The sequence below is a fragment of the Giraffa tippelskirchi genome, chromosome 8 (genome assembly GCF_054371585.1).
Source record: "Giraffa tippelskirchi isolate mGirTip1 chromosome 8, T2T-mGirTip1v1.2.pri, whole genome shotgun sequence".
Taxonomy (NCBI): domain Eukaryota; kingdom Metazoa; phylum Chordata; class Mammalia; order Artiodactyla; family Giraffidae; genus Giraffa; species Giraffa tippelskirchi.
In genome coordinates, this window is record NC_137282.1 from 54575413 (window position 1) to 54596620 (window position 21208).

The 21208-nt window shown below is 39.5% G+C and overlaps 1 protein-coding gene across 6 annotated transcripts in view; it reads right to left on the reverse strand.

Annotated features, from left to right (window-relative positions):
- MARCHF6 (membrane associated ring-CH-type finger 6) overlaps positions 1-21208 on the reverse strand; it is a 76113-nt gene that overhangs the window by 9331 nt on the left and 45574 nt on the right. For all 6 annotated transcript variants that reach the window (XM_081521296.1, XM_081521297.1, XM_081521299.1 and 3 more), the window contains exons 11-22: positions 19464-19522; positions 18156-18236; positions 17646-17714; positions 17487-17561; positions 16405-16539; positions 14500-14619; positions 13446-13546; positions 10850-10987; positions 8838-9042; positions 6896-6965; positions 3817-3998; positions 2018-2152 (exon numbers count right to left, since the gene is read on the reverse strand). In XM_081521296.1, the coding sequence (XP_081377422.1) occupies positions 2018-2152; positions 3817-3998; positions 6896-6965; positions 8838-9042; positions 10850-10987; positions 13446-13546; positions 14500-14619; positions 16405-16539; positions 17487-17561; positions 17646-17714; positions 18156-18236; positions 19464-19522 (1370 nt within the window). The remainder of the gene's footprint in view (positions 1-2017; positions 2153-3816; positions 3999-6895; positions 6966-8837; positions 9043-10849; positions 10988-13445; positions 13547-14499; positions 14620-16404; positions 16540-17486; positions 17562-17645; positions 17715-18155; positions 18237-19463; positions 19523-21208) is intronic.

The window sequence follows — 21208 nt, forward strand, 5'->3', positions numbered from 1 at the left end:
CTCCTGGACTCAGGCTGTTCTGATGTTTTTAGTGCAGCGTACCACACAACCTCAGGAGGCACAGAGCATCTGTTGGCCACACTTGCAGTGATCACGTGGGTCGAGGCAGTATCTGCTGACCCCCTCCTCTATGAAGCTGTATTTCCCTTTCAGGATCAAGTAATCTGAAAGGTGCCACTCTGTCACCATGCAAACGACCACTTCTGCGCTCTAGCGGCCTTAAAACATGACTGCAAATTCTCCTCCCATGGAGTGGTAGGGGTCTATGTCCCCTTCCCATAGTCTGAGCCAACCTGTGACTTGCTTGTACCGAGTAGAAGGCTGTGAAAAGCAATGCTGCAGGCCTTCTGAGAGGAGGCCATAAAAGCTGATGTAGCTTCTGCCTTGTTCGTTGGGACACTCATTTCCCCGAAGTGCAATGGAAGAAGCCCAAGTACCTTGAGCTACCAAGCTATAAAAAAGCTCAAATACGTGCAGGGGCTCCAGCCAAGAGCCCAAATGAGGGGCAACGACCAGCGCCAGCCCTCACATGAGTGGTGACATCTCCAAATGGTGTCAGCAAAGGCTGTCAAATCACACTCGGCCACTGAGTCTCCTACATGAGACCCCAGAGAATGCGAATCAGATACGAGCAGATTATGCCCTGGCTTAACTTCTGACCACAGATACTGCGGACAAAATAAAGGATTGTTTTAAGCCAGTAAGCCGAGGCTGCCAGGTGACTTGTTATTGCAGCACAGTAACCAAAGACCGACCAATCAACTTTCATCTGATGGGTTCACTATCCACTGACAATCCCAGCAATCAACTATTTTAATTATTGCAAAATAATGATTTTCCTAATTAATTCTCTTAATTCATCTACCTTTCACAGCTGCTATTATTCTGTGAAAAACAGCTTTCCTTCAATCCCTGATGCTATTACACTACATTGCAATTCAGCTCCTACAGGAAGGCATCACATACATCTAACAATTTCCCTTTTTTGCTCACTTTCACTCCGGTTCTAACCTACGAGCACACCAGATGAGTGTGTCCCCTATGTCTGTCCCCTACGTGTGCTGTCCCACTTCAAGGCCTGCTCACTCGTTCCTTCCTGGAACACACTTCTTTTCTCACCCACTCCTCTGCACTCTACTATGTTGTCCCGGACATCGTCTCTACAGAAAACTGTATGTGAAAACCCCCTCGGCTGGGTGAGTACCTCGCCCCCTAATGCTGTGCTCCTCACGCGTGCCCCACCACAGCACCATCTACCCGTCTTTCCCACCAGCCTGCAAGGTCCCCAGAAGTCCTCACATTAGCCTCACTCCCATCTGAGTTACACCGCACAGGGTTTGGGCACACATTAAAGCACTTGAGTAAGTATGTGCTGCTAAATGAAGTTTACGGAGGTTCTTCATCAGGAAAGTAGACAAAATTTTCATCTCTGGAAAGTTTATTTTTAAAACAAAGCTGAAAATCAGGCTTTGAATGACTGAAGTCAATACCCACTCCTTCCCTAATCTCTCTTAAAAATTTGAGGTCTATGACGTTAACTTCAGGCTCTATGTATGACAGAAAAGTTTAGTCTCTTTTTTCTATGTGTATTTTAAGGCCTTTGCTATGACCTGCATAGTTTCCCTCAGAATGTTCTTTTTAATAAGCCTGTGATTCTTGTGGGGGAAAATGTTGTAATTATTCAAAAATGTAGGTTATCGCTTCAAGGCTCAAAGCTGAAAGGAGGAAAGTATCAACCTAACTAAAAAGTGAAAAGACCAATACATTAGTTTGTATTTTTAAATATTAGTGACACCTATAGTGACATTTTAACCTATAAAGTAAGGTATTTACTTTACATGACCTGCATATTTCAAAAGGTAAAATGCATTATCTGATCAATTTTATAAAAGCTCCTACAATAAAAAAAATTAAGGAGTCTTTCTAAACAAGCTGCTTAAAATCACTTTAAACAATTGAGAATTTTTCTGATTCCAAATACAAAAGGAAATATCATAAGCAAAAGACATGCACTTACCTGCCACGGGTAAAAAAGAGGAGTCTGATCCAAAGGAACCCTCAGGGGAGCAACAATAACCAGTTCAAACAGAAGCCCCAGAAGAAGTGGGACCACCCCAGCCAGCAGCACTGCCACGATCACAGTCTTCATTATCTAGTGGGAGATGAAAGGCCACTGAGTTAAGAGTCTCCTTGACTTCTAGCCAAACACTTTATCTCATGTGAAGTTTATTCTTCTTTGATTTGACGCCTAACAGAACAAATACATACCTTAAACAACTCACTTTTTATGTTACACGTTTAAATGAAATCTGAATGTATAACTACAAAAACTCAAGCTACTTAACAAAAGCATGAAATTACTACTAAACATATTATTCTGTTGCCACAAAATTATTTTATTACATGTATTAACCAAGTGGCTGTGCTACTTTTCTCAATCTAAGTCTCAGGAATAGTCCTCTATTTGTCCAAGAAGCTGACCAAGTCTCCACGCCCCATCTTGGAGTATTACTGCCAGTGCTTGTCATCTCCCTGGTTGTCCCACGTCCCTGAGCCAATGGTGGCCCACCCAGAGGCTGACCTGTGACCTCTGAGATGGACTGATAGAGTGGAAGCATTCTGCATAAGCCCAGTTAAGGTAATTAACCAAGCTGATCAAATTAGCTCCCCTGAGAACAGTATGGTCCCACAGAACTTACTGAGATGACAGAAATGACCTGTATCTGTGTTGTGCAAGATGGTAGCTGTTAGTCACATGGCTACTCTATTAGCACTGCTACAGAATTTGGACAAAAATCAGCACAAAAAGAAGGAATAGATAACATGTAAGAGCCACTATGAAATCCTGACAAAGAAATTAGTTTTAAAGTGGCCTTGATGTCCCTTTTTCTTAAGGGAGCCTCAGTGAGTACAGTTGTTTCAACACCAAGAGACTAAAATGGTGTGCATTAAGACACAGCAAGTATTTCTTTACTTAGCAATATGAAGTGGAAGAATATCAAATGAAAACTGGTACTGGCTAGTTTATTTAAATATAGTTAAGTGTCTGATTATCTACAGATTACACAGCAACCAAATCTCTCCATTCTTAATATACAATCAATCTCTTATGGTTTTCTTTAAACATGAATATTAAATAGCTATTAAACGTCTAGTAAAATCAAAATAAAAATTCAGATACAAAACTAGAGTTGATTATACAAATGAAAAGGCATAAAGCAGTGACCTACACATATTTATCAGTCATAATCAACATTATGATCAATCAATAAGTTGCCACCCTTAGACAATCATCTTACAGTGACATTTTCCCCCACTCTTGTGACAATTAAGTCCTTTATTGAGAGTAATAATTCCCATTACCTACTATACTTGCACACTAGCCAGGACATTCTTGAATAACAACAGACTATAATTAAAAGAATCTCATTTATATATAAAACATTGACTGAATCCTGAAGTCAATGTTTTATATATTAAAAGAATTTAATCAAATTTTAGAAAAAAATAACTTTAAAGGAAACTTCTACTTAAACAAATTGATTTTAAATTCTACAGACTATCTTATGAATCAAGGGCATTACTGGATCATTTAATAGCATGCTTTTCTTCTAACCCTCACACAGATCTGGACTGTATTTCTCAGAGTGAAACCAGAAAACTACTGTCTTAAAGGAATACTTTTAATTCAAAAAGATCAACTCTCTTGACATAATCAACATGGTGAAGAAACAAAGTGAAAAGATTTAAAGAAAACACTGGAAAAACATTCACCACTGCTGTCAGACAGGACCAGTCTTGACTAGAAAGGCCTACCATGAGGGACCACTCCTTGACCTTCTGGAAGATCACTCTGCGTCCCTGTGGCATCCACGCCACCAGTACCGTCACTGCCCGGATGGTGAGCCAGCAAACATAGAGACCACAGGCAGCTGTGTAGAGTTCGTGGATTTTGGCAGTCCCGGTCCAAAATGACATTAACCAACGGCCAGCAAATACTGAAAATACAAAGGCTGATAAATGAGACATGCGATCATGCAAAAAGAACTCTAATCTTGATGTCAATGTTGTACTACTAGTATTTTCAATCATTTTAAGTGATCATTAAAAAGACAACACATTTTGATGTATCAGTGTCTTCATTAAGATCAGACAAACAAAATAAAAACAAAACCCCCCAAATTCTGAAGAATGTCATAACTTAAGATACAACCAAACCACAGCAAGTCACTGGGTACAAGCTCGCCTGTGACCTGCATGGTGACCTGCGAGGCCAACTGCTTGTTCTCTGGGGACTGAAATGACTTGAGGAGGCGGGGTGTTCTTGCTGTCTGGATCATAAAATAAAAAATGATTATGCACGTAACAGGACACAAATGGAGAATATACTTTCTATTATTTGTGTTGTCAGTATTTTTAATATTTAGGAACATTACAAAGAATTTAGAGTAACTTTCTTTCATTTAGCTCATTCATTAAGATAGAAAATTAAGCTTATTTTAATAAGTAGTGGGCACAATAAAAAAAAGAATACCACACTAATTTTCTCAGGAAAAAAATATAACGAAATTTAGGAAACATGTGAAAGTTGTCTAACGGATGGCCTCAAACAAAGAGTTATTACAAATAAATTACACAACGTACCCACAAATATCTATCAGGCAAGATCATTTATATAATTTCTTCACATGATTACTCCTTAATAAGGCTGGAGAGAAGACCAAGACCCCATTTCCAGTGTCTCATTCTCCTTCACACAGTAGTTATCTGTTTTGTTTTTTATAAACTTATCAGTTATTCTTGAATGTCTAAAAGGAGCGAGTGGCTGGGCTGAACATTTTCCATACATTTTCTCATTAATCTTGCCAACAACCCTGCAAAACAACCCTGCAAGCAGTAACGACCCTCCATTCTGAAGACTGAGAAACCAAGGCCCCAACCAAGGGCACACAAGAGTGGTGGCTGAATGTGAACTCACATTTACTTGACCAAGATCATGCTCTTGATCACTGACCCACACTGTCTCCAATCCCAATCAAACCACCTCAACAATTAAGTTTATAGGCTATAAAGCTAATAACATTACAGACTTCTTTGCAATATCACAAAACAGCTTGGATATGAAGATAAGTAATTTTTAAAGACAAACACATGCAAATGTCACATGAAATACATATGCTTGTTAAAGATTTAAAAGTATCACTGATAATTCTGTAAAAATGTCAAGCATTCTATATGTATATGTATTTCTACTCCAGCAAGGAGATTAAACCAGTCAATCCTAGAGGAAATCAGTCCTGAATATTCATTGAAAGGACTGATGCTAAAGCTGAAGCTCCAATACTTCGGCCACCTGATGTGAAAAACTGACTCACTGGAAAAGACACTGATGCTGGGAAAGACTGAAGGTAGGAGCAGGGGACGACAGAGGATGAGATGGTTGGATGGCATCACCAACTCGGTGGACGTGAGTTTGAGCAAGCTCCGGGAGTTGGTGATGGACAGGGAGGCCTGGCGTGCTGGATGGAGTTCATGGGGTCGCCGAGTCGGACATGACTGAGTGACTGAACTGAACTGATTTTTACTCCAAAGTTTATGTTCTTTTTGGTTGGCTGGTTTTAAAAAATTTAAAGGCCTCTTTTAATTCTATACTTCACATACTTCCAAAGTGTTTTTGAGAGGTCAGGTTAGTTTCTAGTTTGTAGTAACTTAACATCAGTTAAAATGTAGCTACAGGAAAGTAACCTATGGGGAAACAGCATCCTCACCACCTTATATATGTACTATGACCAAGTATTTCTATGATTAAACATAGCTGCATTCCTTCCACTAGATGCTGGGACTGGATTAACAGGGAAGTATTTACTTAACAATCTTTAATGAGATGAAAGTACTTGTATTGCCAAATTCAAGTAATAAAACTAGGTTTCTTTCCTTTGTTAACTTTTTAATATTTCTGATAAAAAATGAAAACGGAATATAAAACCCACAAAGCTGTCCAAAGTTCAAAAACTTAAGTTTTCTCAAAAATATGTTTATTTTGCTGCACCTTCCCAGGTGGCGCTAGTGGTAAAGAACCCACCTGCCAACGTAGGAGACATAAGAGACGTGGGTTTGATCCCTGGGTCAGGAAGATCCCCTAGAGGAGAGCATGGCAACCCACTCCAGTTTTCTTGCCTGGAAAAATCCCATGGACAGAGGAGCCTGGCAGGCTACGGTTCATAGGGTTGCAAAGAGTCGGACACAACTCAAGGGATTTAGCAATGGTTAACTAGACTTTGCCATTTTAACAGCTGAGATCAGAGTAGTGAACTCAGGAGTAAAGTTTTAACAGTCAAAAATCACTGTGAAGAAACAGTTAAAAATAAAACAAATTTAAAAAAAAACCTTTATTTTTACCAGTTTAAGGTAAATCACAACTCTTAGACAAATCAGAAAATAATTTAAGAAACCTCACTTGAAATTAAATTAACTAGTTGTTCCTCCTCAGCCTCAGCCCACATGGGAAAAAAATCAAGTATTGAAGGTAAATCTGATTTATAAAGTTATATTGAGTGCTATAATCAAGACACTAACTCAGTATATATTTGCATACTTGGTAAGACGTGAAAAGTATCTTCCACTTAGTGATGATTTAAGTGGCTAACACATCAGTATGATTTAGGATTTTCTGGCTGCTGTGAAGCACTAACAAGGAGGCTGGGGGGCAGTGAGCTGCTTCTGATACTTTGTGACTGACTTTGAAGTCCGTCCCCATGCACCCCATATTCAATAAAAATGAAGAGAAAACTGCTTCAAGTTTATATTTGATGGAAAGATCACATCTCAGCAAAATATACCCTGTTAAAGCATCTTTTCATGATGTCATTAGGGGAGAGCGAGGATAAGCTCATACCTGGTAGAGTAAGGCAGATGAGGCTGGCAATCAGTAAGGTTATACACATGAAGACAATCAACAAAAATATCTGCAAGGCAAAACACAGCAGCACATAAACAGTAGTCACATGTGCTCAATGTATTTTAGGACACCACTCAAAGAATCAACACAATTCTCAGTAAAAACAAACTGTCTATATTGGTATTTCCAGGACTCCTTCCATTTTACACAAAAAGGAAATTTTCATTTTAGATAATATTAACTATAACTCTGGCTAAAAGGAAATTGCTTCCACTTTCATATAATCAGATATACCAATAAATAACAAGGAAATATATTTTAAATCAAAGAGCACAAAAATAAAACATGATCAACTTACATTTTCCCTCACTATTAATTAAAACTAAAAATGGTCACTTTTTATGCAATTCTCAAAAACAACTTTTCATGAAAGGAAAGCTTATTCTCTAACAGTGCCATCCAATCAGAACACCCTGATGATGGAGATGTCCACACCTGCAGTGCTGAACACAGGAGCTACGGGTACATGAGGCCACCAAGCACCTCATATGGGATCGGTGTGAATGAATGTTGGAATTTAAAATTCTAGGTACTTTGAGTATGTCTACAAGAAACGTATTTTTTACTTTTTCAGCTTAATTGACATAAATGACAAATTAAACTATATTAATAATATATTTAAAGTGTTCAATGTGATCTGATATACGTATATGCTGCGAAGGAATATCCACCATCAAGGTAATTTACCACATGTCTACAAGTGGTATTTATTTTTAACTAAGTTTAAAAGTAAACAATCATCGTAGCTATAGCTGGTGGCTCCCATATGGAAAAGTATAGATAAAAAGGAAGCTCCCTGAGACAAGAAGGAATTGGCCACCCTGGACCGAGAGATAAAGCGTGCTGCCTGCCTGGACCCGACCAGGCGCTGAGGGCAGGGCTCCGGCAGGGAGACCGCGAGCACCGGCGATGACACTGCATGACCGGGCGTGGAGACTTGGTCAACTTCCACTGCCTGACAGCCCCCTTGGTGGTCCTCTCTCTAATCTGGACCACAAAGTACCTTCTGCCTAAGAAAGTATCTTTCGTCAACTCAAGAGCCTCGTCTCTCACAGCTCCTCCATCTCTGGCAGCTCGTCCGCACCTCCTGCCTTGAACTCCATCCGTTCACTTCCCTGCAGGTCCATACCTACCACGTCTAACGTGCCTCTCGTCCTGACAACAGGCCTGGAATGCCCTTTCCCACCTGCTTTTTTTAATCTGCTTGATCTCCTAAGTTTAAAGACTGAAAAGTATCAACTCCTCCATGAAGCCTCCTGAACAACTTCCAAAAAAGTGTTTTGTGGAACAAGAAGTGGGCAATCATGTAACATGCTACTAACATAGCAAGTGAGGTGAGGACTAAGACCCGACTATTGAATTTAACACCATGAAGGTCCCTGGAGACCCCTGAAGGAACAGTTTCGGTAGCACCTGGAGGAAGGTCTCGGTGAGGCAGGCACTTCCTTAACCAATCTGGTCTTCAGTTTTATCAGATATAAACAAAATATTACTATTCATTCCTTGGAGCACTGGGATTAATACTGCAAGGATTAAAGAGAGAAAAACTCTAAAATGCGGATTCCAGTTCCTGACATATGAAATGAATCAAGAATGTTAATTTCTTATTTGATCTAGGGTCTTCTTGTTCCTTACAAATGGCAGGGGCCAATGGCACATGGAAGCCCAACTCCATGGCCCACCTCTAAAATTTGATAAGCTTATCTGACATTTACATACATAACATGTTGTAGAATGAGAGGAGTAAAACGTAGCTCTCCTCAGAAGACTGTAAGTGTGGTTACACAGAGGATAGAGGACTCTATACTAAGAGCACCAATAACAGCAGCAAAAGCTCTCAACAGAAATCTGAAAAATCTTAAGTCTGTACAGTACCTACCCTGAGTGGAAAATTTAAAGGTCGGCGGTAAGGCTGAAAGCCGACAGGCCCGCCCTGCTGGAGTATGGCTTGGTGGGCTGCGTGCAGGCCTTCCCCCACCATGGGAATAGCGTTGTTATTTCGAGCATGCTGGTTATTGTTAACCTGTTGGTTTGCACTGTTCTCATTTTCTTCCTGGTCTCCCAGCAAGTAGGAATGAAGATCCCTGTGTAAAAATTGCACCAGTGAAAATTCTCACTCAGAATGAAACAGCAGACATGACACTGTCTTTTTTTAATAACAATTATTATTACTATAATTACTGGTGATCCTTAATAATTATTACTTAGGGAAGAAAAGGTATAAGTAGAATCTATGCAGAGCACTACCATTACCTCAATCTGCTCTAAATGTTGCTGCCTGCTTTAAATGAAACCCTTCCAAATGTAAAGTTAATTAACATACAGAACACCCCATAAATTCGATCTATTTTATGTTTTCTTCAGCCAACATCTGAGAAAAAGCAGTAACTTCAAAAAAAAAAGTGAACAATATACAAGATACTCTATGTGAAGAATTTTAGGGAAAAAAGTATCAATTTCTCTTTTCGCTATAGATGACTGCTGTGTCTGCTATGACATGCAGCTCAACTAAAACCTCCAAGCCACAGATGAGTTACAGCACAAATGAGATGGAGGAGGGAGGGGGCGTGGTAGGCACTGAGCCGTTAGAGAAGGATACATGTTCAAGCTGAACCCAATGCACATAGGCATCCCCTGGAGGTACTGTGGGTCTAGCTCGGGACACCCAACAAAGCCAACACTGCAGTAAACGGGTCAAGATTTGTGGTTTCCGAGTGTATATAAAACTTATGTTTACACTTGACTATAATCCAGTATGGAGAAGGCAATGGCACCCCACTCCAGTACTCTGGCCTGGAAAATCCCATGGACGGAGGAGCCTGGTAGGCTACAGTCCATGGGGTCGCTAAGAGTCAGACACGACTGAGCGACTTCACTTTCACTTTTCCCTTTCATGCACTGGAGAAAGAAATGGCAACCCACTCCAGTATTCTTGCCTGGAGAATCCTAGGGACGGCGGAGCCTGGTGAGCTGCCGTCTATGGGGTCGCACAGAGTCGGACACGACTGAAGCGACTTAGCATAGCATAGCATAGCATAATCCAGTAAGTGTGCAACAGCATTGTCTTTAAAAAACATGCCTGAATTTAAAAATACTTTATTGCTAAAGAATGTTAACCATCATCTGACAAACCTTCAATTTATAAAACAATACTGTAAGTGTGAAGCACAATAAAACAAAGTATGCCCATATTTCACATTAAAGTATCTCGGTTCAAATACTGTTGAAGCCTCGCTTGGAGAATTCTTAACATTACTTTGCTAGCGTGTGAGATGAGTGCAACTGTGCAGTAGTCTGAACATTCTTTGGCATTGCCTTTCTTTGGGATTGGAATGAAAACTGACCCTTTCCAGTCCTAACTTACCAGGTTAGGACTTCTAAAAAAAAGGGTAACTTGGTTTGTTTTTAATGCACTAAAAAGCGTTTTACTTCTACCCAGTGTAATGAAAGAACCTGGGCCACAATCCCTCTATAAGAGAGTAAAAACATGCATGTATGTGTGCAAAGTCATGTCAGATTGTTTACGACCCCATGGACTGTAGCCCACCAGGCTCCTCTGTCCATGGGATTCTCCAGGCAGGAATACAGACAGCAGTAGGTTGTCATCTCCTTCTCCAAAGGATCTTCCTGATCCAGGGATCGAACCCGTGTCTCTGGCACTGGCAGGTGATTTTTAACACTGACCACCTGGGAAGCCCCCCAAAACATATATACATTCTCCATAAAAAGACAGCAATGATTAGAAAAGCTTTGATAAGTATTATATACACTTGTGGATATCATCAAAACGTCTCTTATTAAAACTAACTCTTCCTGAGTGGGGCATGCTTTTTCAGAAAGATTATTAAATGATAACAAATGATATGCCTACGAGGTACCTGCCGTACTTACAGCAAGTATCCAGCAGTGACAGTCCAGGCCCGCACCAGTCCCTTTAGCCACTGCCGCGTGTGTCCCTGTTCGAGTAACGCTGGTAAGACAACCTGAAGCAGAAGCAGCTCAAGGGACAGTTCACTCACTGGAGCATCACTAAGATAATTACAGAAAGCCATAATTTACAATGTGGATTCAATTTTCCATTATCACCCCCACCCTGTATCATATTAAACATTTAATGGAATGATGGTAAAACTCCTTGAAGAGTCACATGAACTTACCGCCTTTATCACCTCACATCCACTCTCAGTTGAAGACAATAAGGTGTCTCCCTCAAACATCACCAAAACTGTTCCTGATAAGGACTGCCATGACCGTCGTCTTGTTAGAGTGACAAGCAGGTCCTGGTCCTCAACTCACTTGCTGTGTTAGTAGTGTATTACACCACTGGCCACTCTGCGCTCCTCAGAACATTTTCTCCATGGACACCTAGCCAAGAGGTGCTGGTTCTCCTCATCTCCCTGACTTGGACACAATGAAAGGCCCCTGCTTTCTCTCTTCTCATCTGCATGTGCTCTCAAGATGCACGCAACCTTCTGTAAACTTCTACATACTATCAGACATCTGCCCTAATCCTTAACTTACATACCCAAAGAGCCAACCCAATGTTTCACAGAATACCCAAGACATCTTAAATTGATCATGTTCAGTATCAAATTCCCACTCCTCCTTAAACCCTGCTTCTCCAATCTCTCTCTTCTTAGTAAATGGCAACTCCATCCTTCAGGTGCTCAGGACAGAAACTTAGATCCTTCACTAACTTTCTTCACCCTACATTCAAACATCCAGAGAATGCTACCAACTGCACTCTAATCGTACCCTGAATCGAACCACCTCTCCTGACTCCACGGCCACCTCCTCCATCTCAGCCATCCTCGCCTCCCACCAGGATGTTGCACTACCCTCCCTGGCTGGCTTCCTGCTTCTGCCCTGGCCATCCCAACCCCGGCTCTTCTCGTTGCAGTATCCAGACTAATCCCTGCAAAACCTACATCAGATCACTCCTCTCTCTGCTCAACCTCCCAAAAACCCCCACCCCTCAAATCACTTTAAGCGGAAGTGCTTACCGTGGCTTACAAGGCTCTTGGATCCAGCTTCCCATGACCTCTCCGACTCACAGCCAACTACTTTTCTCCTTCTTTCACTACAGCCAAACTGGCCTCTGGCTGCTCCTCAAACCAACCTCAATGCCACCGTACATGCCTGCCTGGCTGCAAAGGGCCCTTTGCCTTCAGAGATTCATATGGCTCACTCCCTCGTCACATCCTCAGGGCCTCCTCAACTGTCACCTCAGGGCCTCACCAGTCACTTCTTCATTCATTTTTTCCCACAGCACTTATGACTCTCCATCATATTACATATTTTACCTAGTTTATTGGCTGTCTCCCCCACTGAAAGACAAATCCAGAAGGACACAAATTTTTCTTGATTCTGACTTGTTCACTCTTACATCCCTTGTACACAGAAAAGCACCTAGTATATGATGGGCGCTCAATCTTGCTGAATCGAAGAATGCACTGAACACTGCTACAACAGCTCTATTAAACTTCTAGGTATAACCAACTACCAAAATGGGACTATTTCAACAATACATAAAACCAACTGTGCTCCCTAGTTCTCACTACAACAACTGGAACATACAAGGAGGGGGAGGTAACTTACTCTAGATAGGATAAAACTCAAGAGAATAAAGCCTCAATTTGGATTCTGAGGAGAGACAGCAAAAGCTTGCAGAAGGTCACTACAAACAGAGAGAGAAAGACCAGGAAGAGCTAGGCCTTTATGAGGAGACTCAATGGAGGCTGCGTGGGGCTGGGGAATAGAATTCCAGTCAGACCATGTTGGACAAGATGCTCAAAAGGCAGCGTGAGATTATGCCAAGCCTTGTATGTCATTCTAAATGACCCAGATATTACTATGCATATTATGGAGAAAGAGGCAGATTTGTTACAGATGGATTATAAATGGAGAAAAAGAAAAAGGCCTAAAATATTAAATGGTATATCATGTTGATTTATATAAGAGATCATAAATTAGAACTGACAAGATTTAAAGAGAATTACAAGTAAATCTGAGGAAGAAATGCAATTTGCCTGGCATATTTAGACAACTGAAGAGAAGATGCAAATCACTTAAAAAGGGAATGTAGGGGGAACAATGGAGACTAGGTTTCCAGGTTAGTCTTTAAATCAAAATAATATTTTTCCATTTATAAGCCTTAGATCCTATCTTCATCTATAATTAAATGTTTAAGTATGGCTACCTTACTTATGATGTAATGCTTTTCATATAAAGATGACACCACTAGGTATCTCTCTTTAGGAATGTTAACATTTTGATGCTAAACAAAGGCACACTGCATTTGCAGAATAACAAAAGTCTTTCTTTGGAAAATATAACTGCTCAACTAATGTTCATATGGAAAAATTCAGTTATCAGATGACTGCTAGTATCTGTGAGAAAAGAAATGTTTTATTAAAGGTATGCACTCTGAGTATCAAATCCCTAACAGCCTTTTAATTGATAAAGCTTCCAAATGTCAAAAACTTACCTATAGAGCATGACGTTGTACGGAAGAAAATGAGGCAACAGACTCTTGATTATCCGTATAGGCAGCCACAGCATCAGCAGCACGATTGAGCCGAAGACAATCTGCAACAAGAGAGAGGGCAGGCCGGGCACCATCGTCACCATCCGTGAGAGACGGCAGACTCCAGTCCAGGTCGATGTGTGCCCAGGGCGCTGAGTGTTCTCACTCAACACACTACACCTGGGTCACTCTGTGTGAAGACGCGCTCCTACGACAGCCGCTCCTCTCTCTAGGACACAAGGGCTCAGACAGGAGCCACAAAGGATAACCACGGCACGGATCAGAACTGCCCGCCTCATAATAAATCACCAGCGACAGAGAGAACCCATAATAATGGCTACAGTTTCCCAAGGGCACACAATATTGCTTTTGGAATTTTATCTTGGAAAAACTTAAGACTTAACTAGGCAATTTCTTTTTCCAGCCAGGGAAAAAACTTTTGAGATGCTTCTGTTAAAGAGTTTAATTTGCTGTGCTCAGTCGCTTAGCTGTGTCTGACTTCCTGCAACCCCATGGACTACACAGCCAGCCAGGCTCTTCTGTCCATGGAACTTTCCAGTCAAGAATACCGGAGTGTTAAAAAAAAAAAAAAAATACTGGAGTGAATTGTCATGCCCTCCTCCAGATCTTCCTGACCCAGGGATTGAACCCACACCTCTTGCATCTCCTGCATTGGCAGGTGGATACTTTGCCACAGCACCACCTGGGAAGCCCCAAGAGTTTAATTTAGATGCTATTAACAAGTCTCTATTGCTTAAATGCAAATTAAATATAATTCTGATACCCATAATTTGGCAATTAATTATACTTCTAAAGAACCAAAAGGTATTTTTGTTTACTAACATTTTATTTTATCAAAGTAACCAACAAAATAGCTATTTGATAATCAACTTCCACAGGCACAGATAAACCTAAATTATTCAATCTATTCTACCAGTCCTTCTGACCAAAAAACAAAAACTCAAGGGTAGTCCCATTTTACTTCAAAAAAAAAAAAACAAAAAAAAACACTTACCACTGACAAAATAAATCTTCGAAGATGCCTATAAATAGGCAAGTGAATCATTTCTTGTACTGGATTAAAATCTGGATCATTCAAATTCCTTAGAAACCATAAAACACCAGGTCGAAGTACCTGCAAATTTATTTCAAATGCTATAAATATCCATCAATGTCTTCCGCCTCTGTATATTATTTACAGAGAAATAAGCCTTTAAAATTATTTTGGCATCTTAAAAAATTGGCCCTAAAAAATTCATGTAACTCTACTTGGAAAAGAAGTTCCTACATTAGAATTAAAACTATCCTGTGCCTGATGTCCTTTGATGCTTTTAATCATTCAATGGAAAAAATTTACTAAGTATAATTTGTCAAGAAATCTAGACCTCCAAGATGAACAATAAGTATTTTTATAAAAATTATAACTATATTGTATAATCTGGGAAGAACGAGTTACAATTTATAAGTATCCTAAACAAAAGATGTGATTTCAGTCTTACACCTTCCAAGAAGACTTACCTTAATTAAGAAACCCTTCAGCTTCTCAGTATCTTCAAGTGACTACCTATTACATCTTTTTCCCTGACTCAGGAGAAAGCATCAACTCTAGAGGTTGTGGGTGATGGGGCAGTGGATAAGCCTGGGGGATAGTTCTGGGTGGCCCAAACTCATTGAGCTTCCCTTTGTAAAGTCTCTCATGTGCCCAAATTCTATTTTTCCATCTTCCAAACAAAGCAGTTATTACACGTGACCTTTAAGTTTCCATCTAACTCCAAAATACTAGGATTCTGTATCAACAAAAAACCACCACATTGATAAACTGAAGAAATTCAGTATAAAATATTTTATTAATGAACAATATTTAGAGGTCACATAAAATTACAATTTAAAAAATACACTTAGTTTTAATCACTAGTTTCAAAACAAGAATACAGGTTTTATTTGCAAGAATTTACTAAACTTGTACTCTTAAGTTTCAGGAGACTATTTTGGACCCCAGCCTCATCCCTAGCTCCTCAAATCTCTCAAAAGAGTGGAGTAACCATGAACAGCTTTAAGCCTTTGTGCGTTAGTATTCCATTCACACTGGACTAGTCGCCAGCCTGCTCCTTCAGGCCCTGCTTCTCCAACACTGCTCTCAATGTAGTAAGCTGACTTGTTCCATGGTTATATTCCTTCCCAGAATCTAACACTGAGTAGACACTCTGTCCTTGTTTCTCACGATTACCCCAGCATACAGCACAGAGTCTGGCACAGAGTACTATTTGGGGAAAGAATTCAGAGCAGAAAGTACATTTATTACAATTACTCAAGTCTCATACTTCCTTTTGCACCAGATGACTAAGCATGAGATGCATACTAGTCAAGTACTGACCCTGTTTCTACTGTCTTCCTATCAGTAAGGATCGTATTCTGAAAACAGGATTAGTACAAGTTCCCATCTGGTGACTAAACCAGAATCATAAAGGACCCCCACCATAATACTATACTTAAGGAGTATAAACGGCTTCAAGACCATTTTACATATTTGATCCTGTGAAACCATACCCTTTGGGTATTTCTGGCATGTCCTTGAATGAAGTCCAAAACAGGCTCACATCACATAAAAAAATCCAAGAACATGTATTTGAGGATGGTTAAAACACATACCAAGTAAAACACATGCTTTAATTTTTCCCCTCACTCTACTCATATTTCAAACTGATCGAAATAATAAAACTTGACAGTTTTTGAGACCAATTACTAAAAAATGGTTTAAAGCAATTGAGCCAAACTAGTCTACAGATATTCCCCCTTAGAATAAAGAAAAAGAGAAAAAGATTTAGCTAGGAAATCATCATAGCCTTTAAGGCATGCCATGTGGTTAAAGCAGAAGTCCCTTCCATAAACGTGCAATGTTGGCACTTCCTGTGGAACTTACCTCTCTCAGTAACAGGATGAAGGAGGCAAAGTAGAACACATACACCATTCCCACCAGCCAGTGCAGAAACATGGTAGTGCCTGGGGCCGACTGAAAGCTCAGTTCCCTATCTTTCAGAGTAGCATCAAACATTTCCTAAATCAAGACAGAAAAGGTGAGAGAGATCTGTACCACTTACCTCTGTTAACACCTTCACATTCTAGGAAGTGAATGAATCACCATACATGTAAGTGCCGATGTTTCTAGGATTACAGTTCTCTTAAAGGCATTTTATAGTATCACGGAAATACAAACGATATTAAGGTTGGATGCTATTTCAAAGACATATATGATATTTTGAAAATTTTAAAAGAGGCAATACTGTAGACCAATTTGTGAATAAGAACTTTACCAATATTGCTGCTGTGAAAGAAACATTTATGTTAACATAATATCTTCTTTTCTTGGTTACAGATCTAAATTAATGGTGGGTTTTAATACTATGGTATGAGAGAAAATGTTACCTCAGAAAAGGCAGCTTTCCTATATTTAATTATTTTTTGAGAAGAAACTGATTATCACTGACAGTCATTAAAGATTTTAATCAAGACTGAGCATCTTAGTTGAAACAAATGGTTAGGGTTGAGTTTATTACTATAAAGGTAGTCTTCTTATGAGATTGCTTTTTTTTCTTTTTTCTTTCTCTGAGGAGTTTCCCAACCAGGGACTGAACCTGGACCATAGCAGTGAAAGCGCCGACTCCTAACCAGCAGACCACCAGGGAACTCCTTTGATTTACTGTTTTTAAGTTTATAACATCTTGGCATCTTTATACGAGTGAGAAGAGTTAAACAAGTAAGAAAATTCTTCACTAGTTATTAGAAAGGTGCCAATCAAAACACTCTAACATCAAAAATGTGTACAAAACCTCACAAAAATCAGGTACTCAGGAAAAATTAGCAACTTTACGATGATACATTCTCAAAAAAAAATAAATTATCATTAAATATTGGCTTTCCATTAAAAGCAACCCATTCTAAAGACTACTTTTTAAAAAGCTTTTAAATTATTAGATTGTATTAGAGAACGAAAAATAAACTCACCAAGGAACAGATATCCAGCCACCAGCCACAAATGAGGGGGAAAACTCCAATTTCTACCACCACTAACAAAGAGACCTTAAGTAAAAATAAAGGTCATCAATATCACCTAAATGGGGAGAAAGCATTTCCAGTCTTAACTTATAAAAAGGAATTAATTACCTTCACAACAATATAGCAGACTCCCAGCAAGCGACGAGACCTATGAAATTTAACAAGAGTTGCCAACCCCTACAGCATGTCGTCAAGGAAAAACTGAACATTTAAGGAAAGATACAGATAAACAGCAAGGTCCTACTGTATAGCACAGAGAAACATTTAATGTCCTATGATAAACTATAATGGAAAAGAATTATTTTCAAAAATAATGCATACATATGTATAACTGAATCACTTTGCTGCACAACACATGTAAATCAACTATACTCCAACATAAAAAATCTTTTTTATTTAAAAATAATAAAGATACAATGAAACAGATAACTAGGCAACATTCAGTACTATCTGACAGACAATTAATTTATCTCATATTTTTTCTGCTCTCATCCTCACTACAAATACCTACAACTTCTACTAAAAGGACTAGTGGAGAAAAACAGCTTTCATTAATAAGAACAACTCTTGGGTTAATAATAATATTACTGAACACCAACTTGGTTCATTAAAGGATACATGACAAATTATCAGTGTTATTGCTAAAAGTATATACCCAACTATGGTTGTGATTAGGCCTTCAAAATGAGATGCTTGGACCTAGACAAAAGAAAATAAATAAATAAAATATTAACTTTACTACACGGACTATACCCGTTAAACAATGTTTATTAAACAATCCAAGTTGACTATATAATTCCCTATAACTAGAAAACGTCCATAAAATCCCCTCTGGATGACAACTCTGCAAACCAGATTCTCCCACTGACTGAAATTTACTACAAAAAGATGACGAAAAATTAAAGAGTAACACTTTGCTCAAGCAGACAAAATCAGAGTACAGTGAATTAAATTTTGCAAAAATAAGAAAGAAGCTGTAACAGTCTGCACTCTAGTCCCCTCTGCAGTGGACCCGTAAAGGCTGAGTGCTGAAAGCAGAAGGGGCTGTGCACCGGCCACGTGCAACCAAGCCACTCTCTCTCCTACTGCAATGCTTCCAGTTTTCTTTGCTCTCTAAATCTGTTTCATTCTCAGCTTACAAAGAGCAAAAGCTTGGATCATGACAAACTGCTTTTGGTTCCTGAATTTCACATAGCAAGTGCTATTAAAATGTATCAAAGTATTCATCTGACTTTTCAAGTTCTCGTATTCATCTAGTGAGAATCTGGAGATGTGTATTAAATACCAGCACATGTCTCTTTGCCATTTCAGAAATTTCAGAATGTGATCTCTCAGGATTCACACACACAAATGGACCAGAATGTTCCAACTATGCTAGCTGTCCTTAAAGGACTAACTCTTTCTGGGGACCCCCCCCTCCGAAAATAATGGTTGTCCATCCCAATATTTATCTACCTCTGAAAAATAACCATAAATGTCAAAATTAGAGCAAACAATTTAGAAGATACCACAGCTCGTCATTCTGACACAGATAAACATTTTAAAAAACTGATAAATATCTTGTTACCTTTCTAAATTCACTATGGGGCAACTAGGGAAAAGGGAGAGAACGGAGCTCACAAGCCAGTGGTCAGGTGAAAGGTCAGTCAGGTGAAAGCTTCCCCACAGCGTGTCTCCCGCCTGCCCCACAGGGAGGAAGACTGTGCCTCACAAGGTTCAGAGAACACCTTCCACACCTCCCAACATTTCTGTCTTGAGCTGCTTTTAGCTTAAGACATGAACAAGATGGTGCTGGATAACTACTCCTTCATGTAAGGCAGACAGAGGAATGAAGTAACTCTTCAAAATATTCTTATTACTTACTCAACATACATCAAATTTGGGGTTTAATTACCGAAATTAAGTTTGTAAAAGTATCATACTCACGTGTTCTTCAAATCCCAAACCAACAAGGGAAAAGTGACCGATGTGGTAAGGGCAAAATGCTAAAAGGGGGGAAAAACTCAATGAAAACTTCAAAATCAAAACAATGAACACTCCTAGTACCAACCCCACTAAAAGGAACAAAGGCTTCTTAGAGAAATGAAAGATCCCAGAACCAAAAATGTACTGCCCGTGGTATTCTCTACAGAGAACAAAAAAGTAATCAAGCTCTAATAAGCTCATGGTGAAAGGACACAAGAACCATTGTGAAAAGGGTCTCACAGGCCAAAGAGAAGAAGCTATGAGCATCAAAAAAAACTCCGAAACTAAAGAAAACACTGAATATATACAAATCCACGAGTTCATAATATTCAAAAAAGGGAATGCCAAAAACCACAAGAGGAAAAAAGCAACATAATACAAAACACTTTTATCAGCAAGGAAAGCAGTTTGTGCTAACAATTAAAGGAAAAGAACTGCACATCTGACCTGCTGTTTCAGATTAACTAAACAGTTACAACTGATAAAACAAGCTTTTCTTTATAGAAAAACCAGCCAATGAATGTTTTAAAATGACAGAATTTGAAAATTACCATTTTGCAATGTCTAATAAAAATAAATTTATCCAGGCAAATATCAATGGCTAATAAAATTATTAGGTAAAAAGTTGATGGAACACTAGATATTTGCATGATACTAAAATACCACCTCCCACAGATTACTTTCTGGTGGTTAAAGGGAAACATGAAACCTAACATTAATGGCTTCAAGATACTTCAAGATACCATGACATGAATCACAGACAAAGGTGGAGAACCGGACATCAGGTACCTCCTGATAATGTCATATTATCAGGCAACGAATGACCAGTGAGGTTTTGTCCTACAAGTATTGACCCTGAATCAAATCGGGTCTTAGCTCTAACTTCCAGTTTAGAGGAAACACAGAGACAAAGGAGCAAGGTAGCTGACGTCATCACGAAGTAATCAGAAAAGAAGCAGACACTGAGGCACTAACAGGATTCTAGGGTCAGTCTGTAGCCTGAGGTCTCTCTCTGAGACACCCAAAACACAGTCTAACAATGACCCAATTCTATCAGACTCCACCTGAAGAACTGCTAGAGGAACCTCAGTTACTTGACTCAGTTTCCCTATCTTCCCCCAAAGCAGAAAAACCTGTGAGCTGCATCTCAATTCTGCCTTTCTCTCATGACTCCCAACTGGAGGGACTCTCAGTGCTGTCACAGAAACCTCACAGCTACAGCTGTGAAGTGTTTGGAAGTCACAGCATTACTGGAATCTGGTTCTGAGGGGAGTGACACTTGGGCTAAGTTCAAGGTTTTCCTCAAACCCGTTATCTCTCTCTGCAACAGCTCCCAAACCAAGGTCTCTGGGAAGGCCTTGGTCAGGACTTTAACAGATTAAAAACAAGACCTTCTGCCACAGGAAAGAACACACAGATAATCAGCACAAAACTAATTTCAAAAGTGGGACGCTATTCTCAAGTCAGTCTAAAACCAGCTGCTATAAAAAGAGACAGAAATGCCCAAGAGAAGTAGAGCTGGCAGTAACAGCAGTCAGTGCTGCTTAGCAAAGAAAGTATCTGTATACCTAGGGCCTTCCTATGCCAGATGACTGTCTAAAACTCCTTTCATATATTCCTAAGGTTAAAACAAAACAAAACCTGTAACAAGGGACAAGAAAACTAAACTCCTATCATAATACCATAAATAAAAGCAAAACACCACT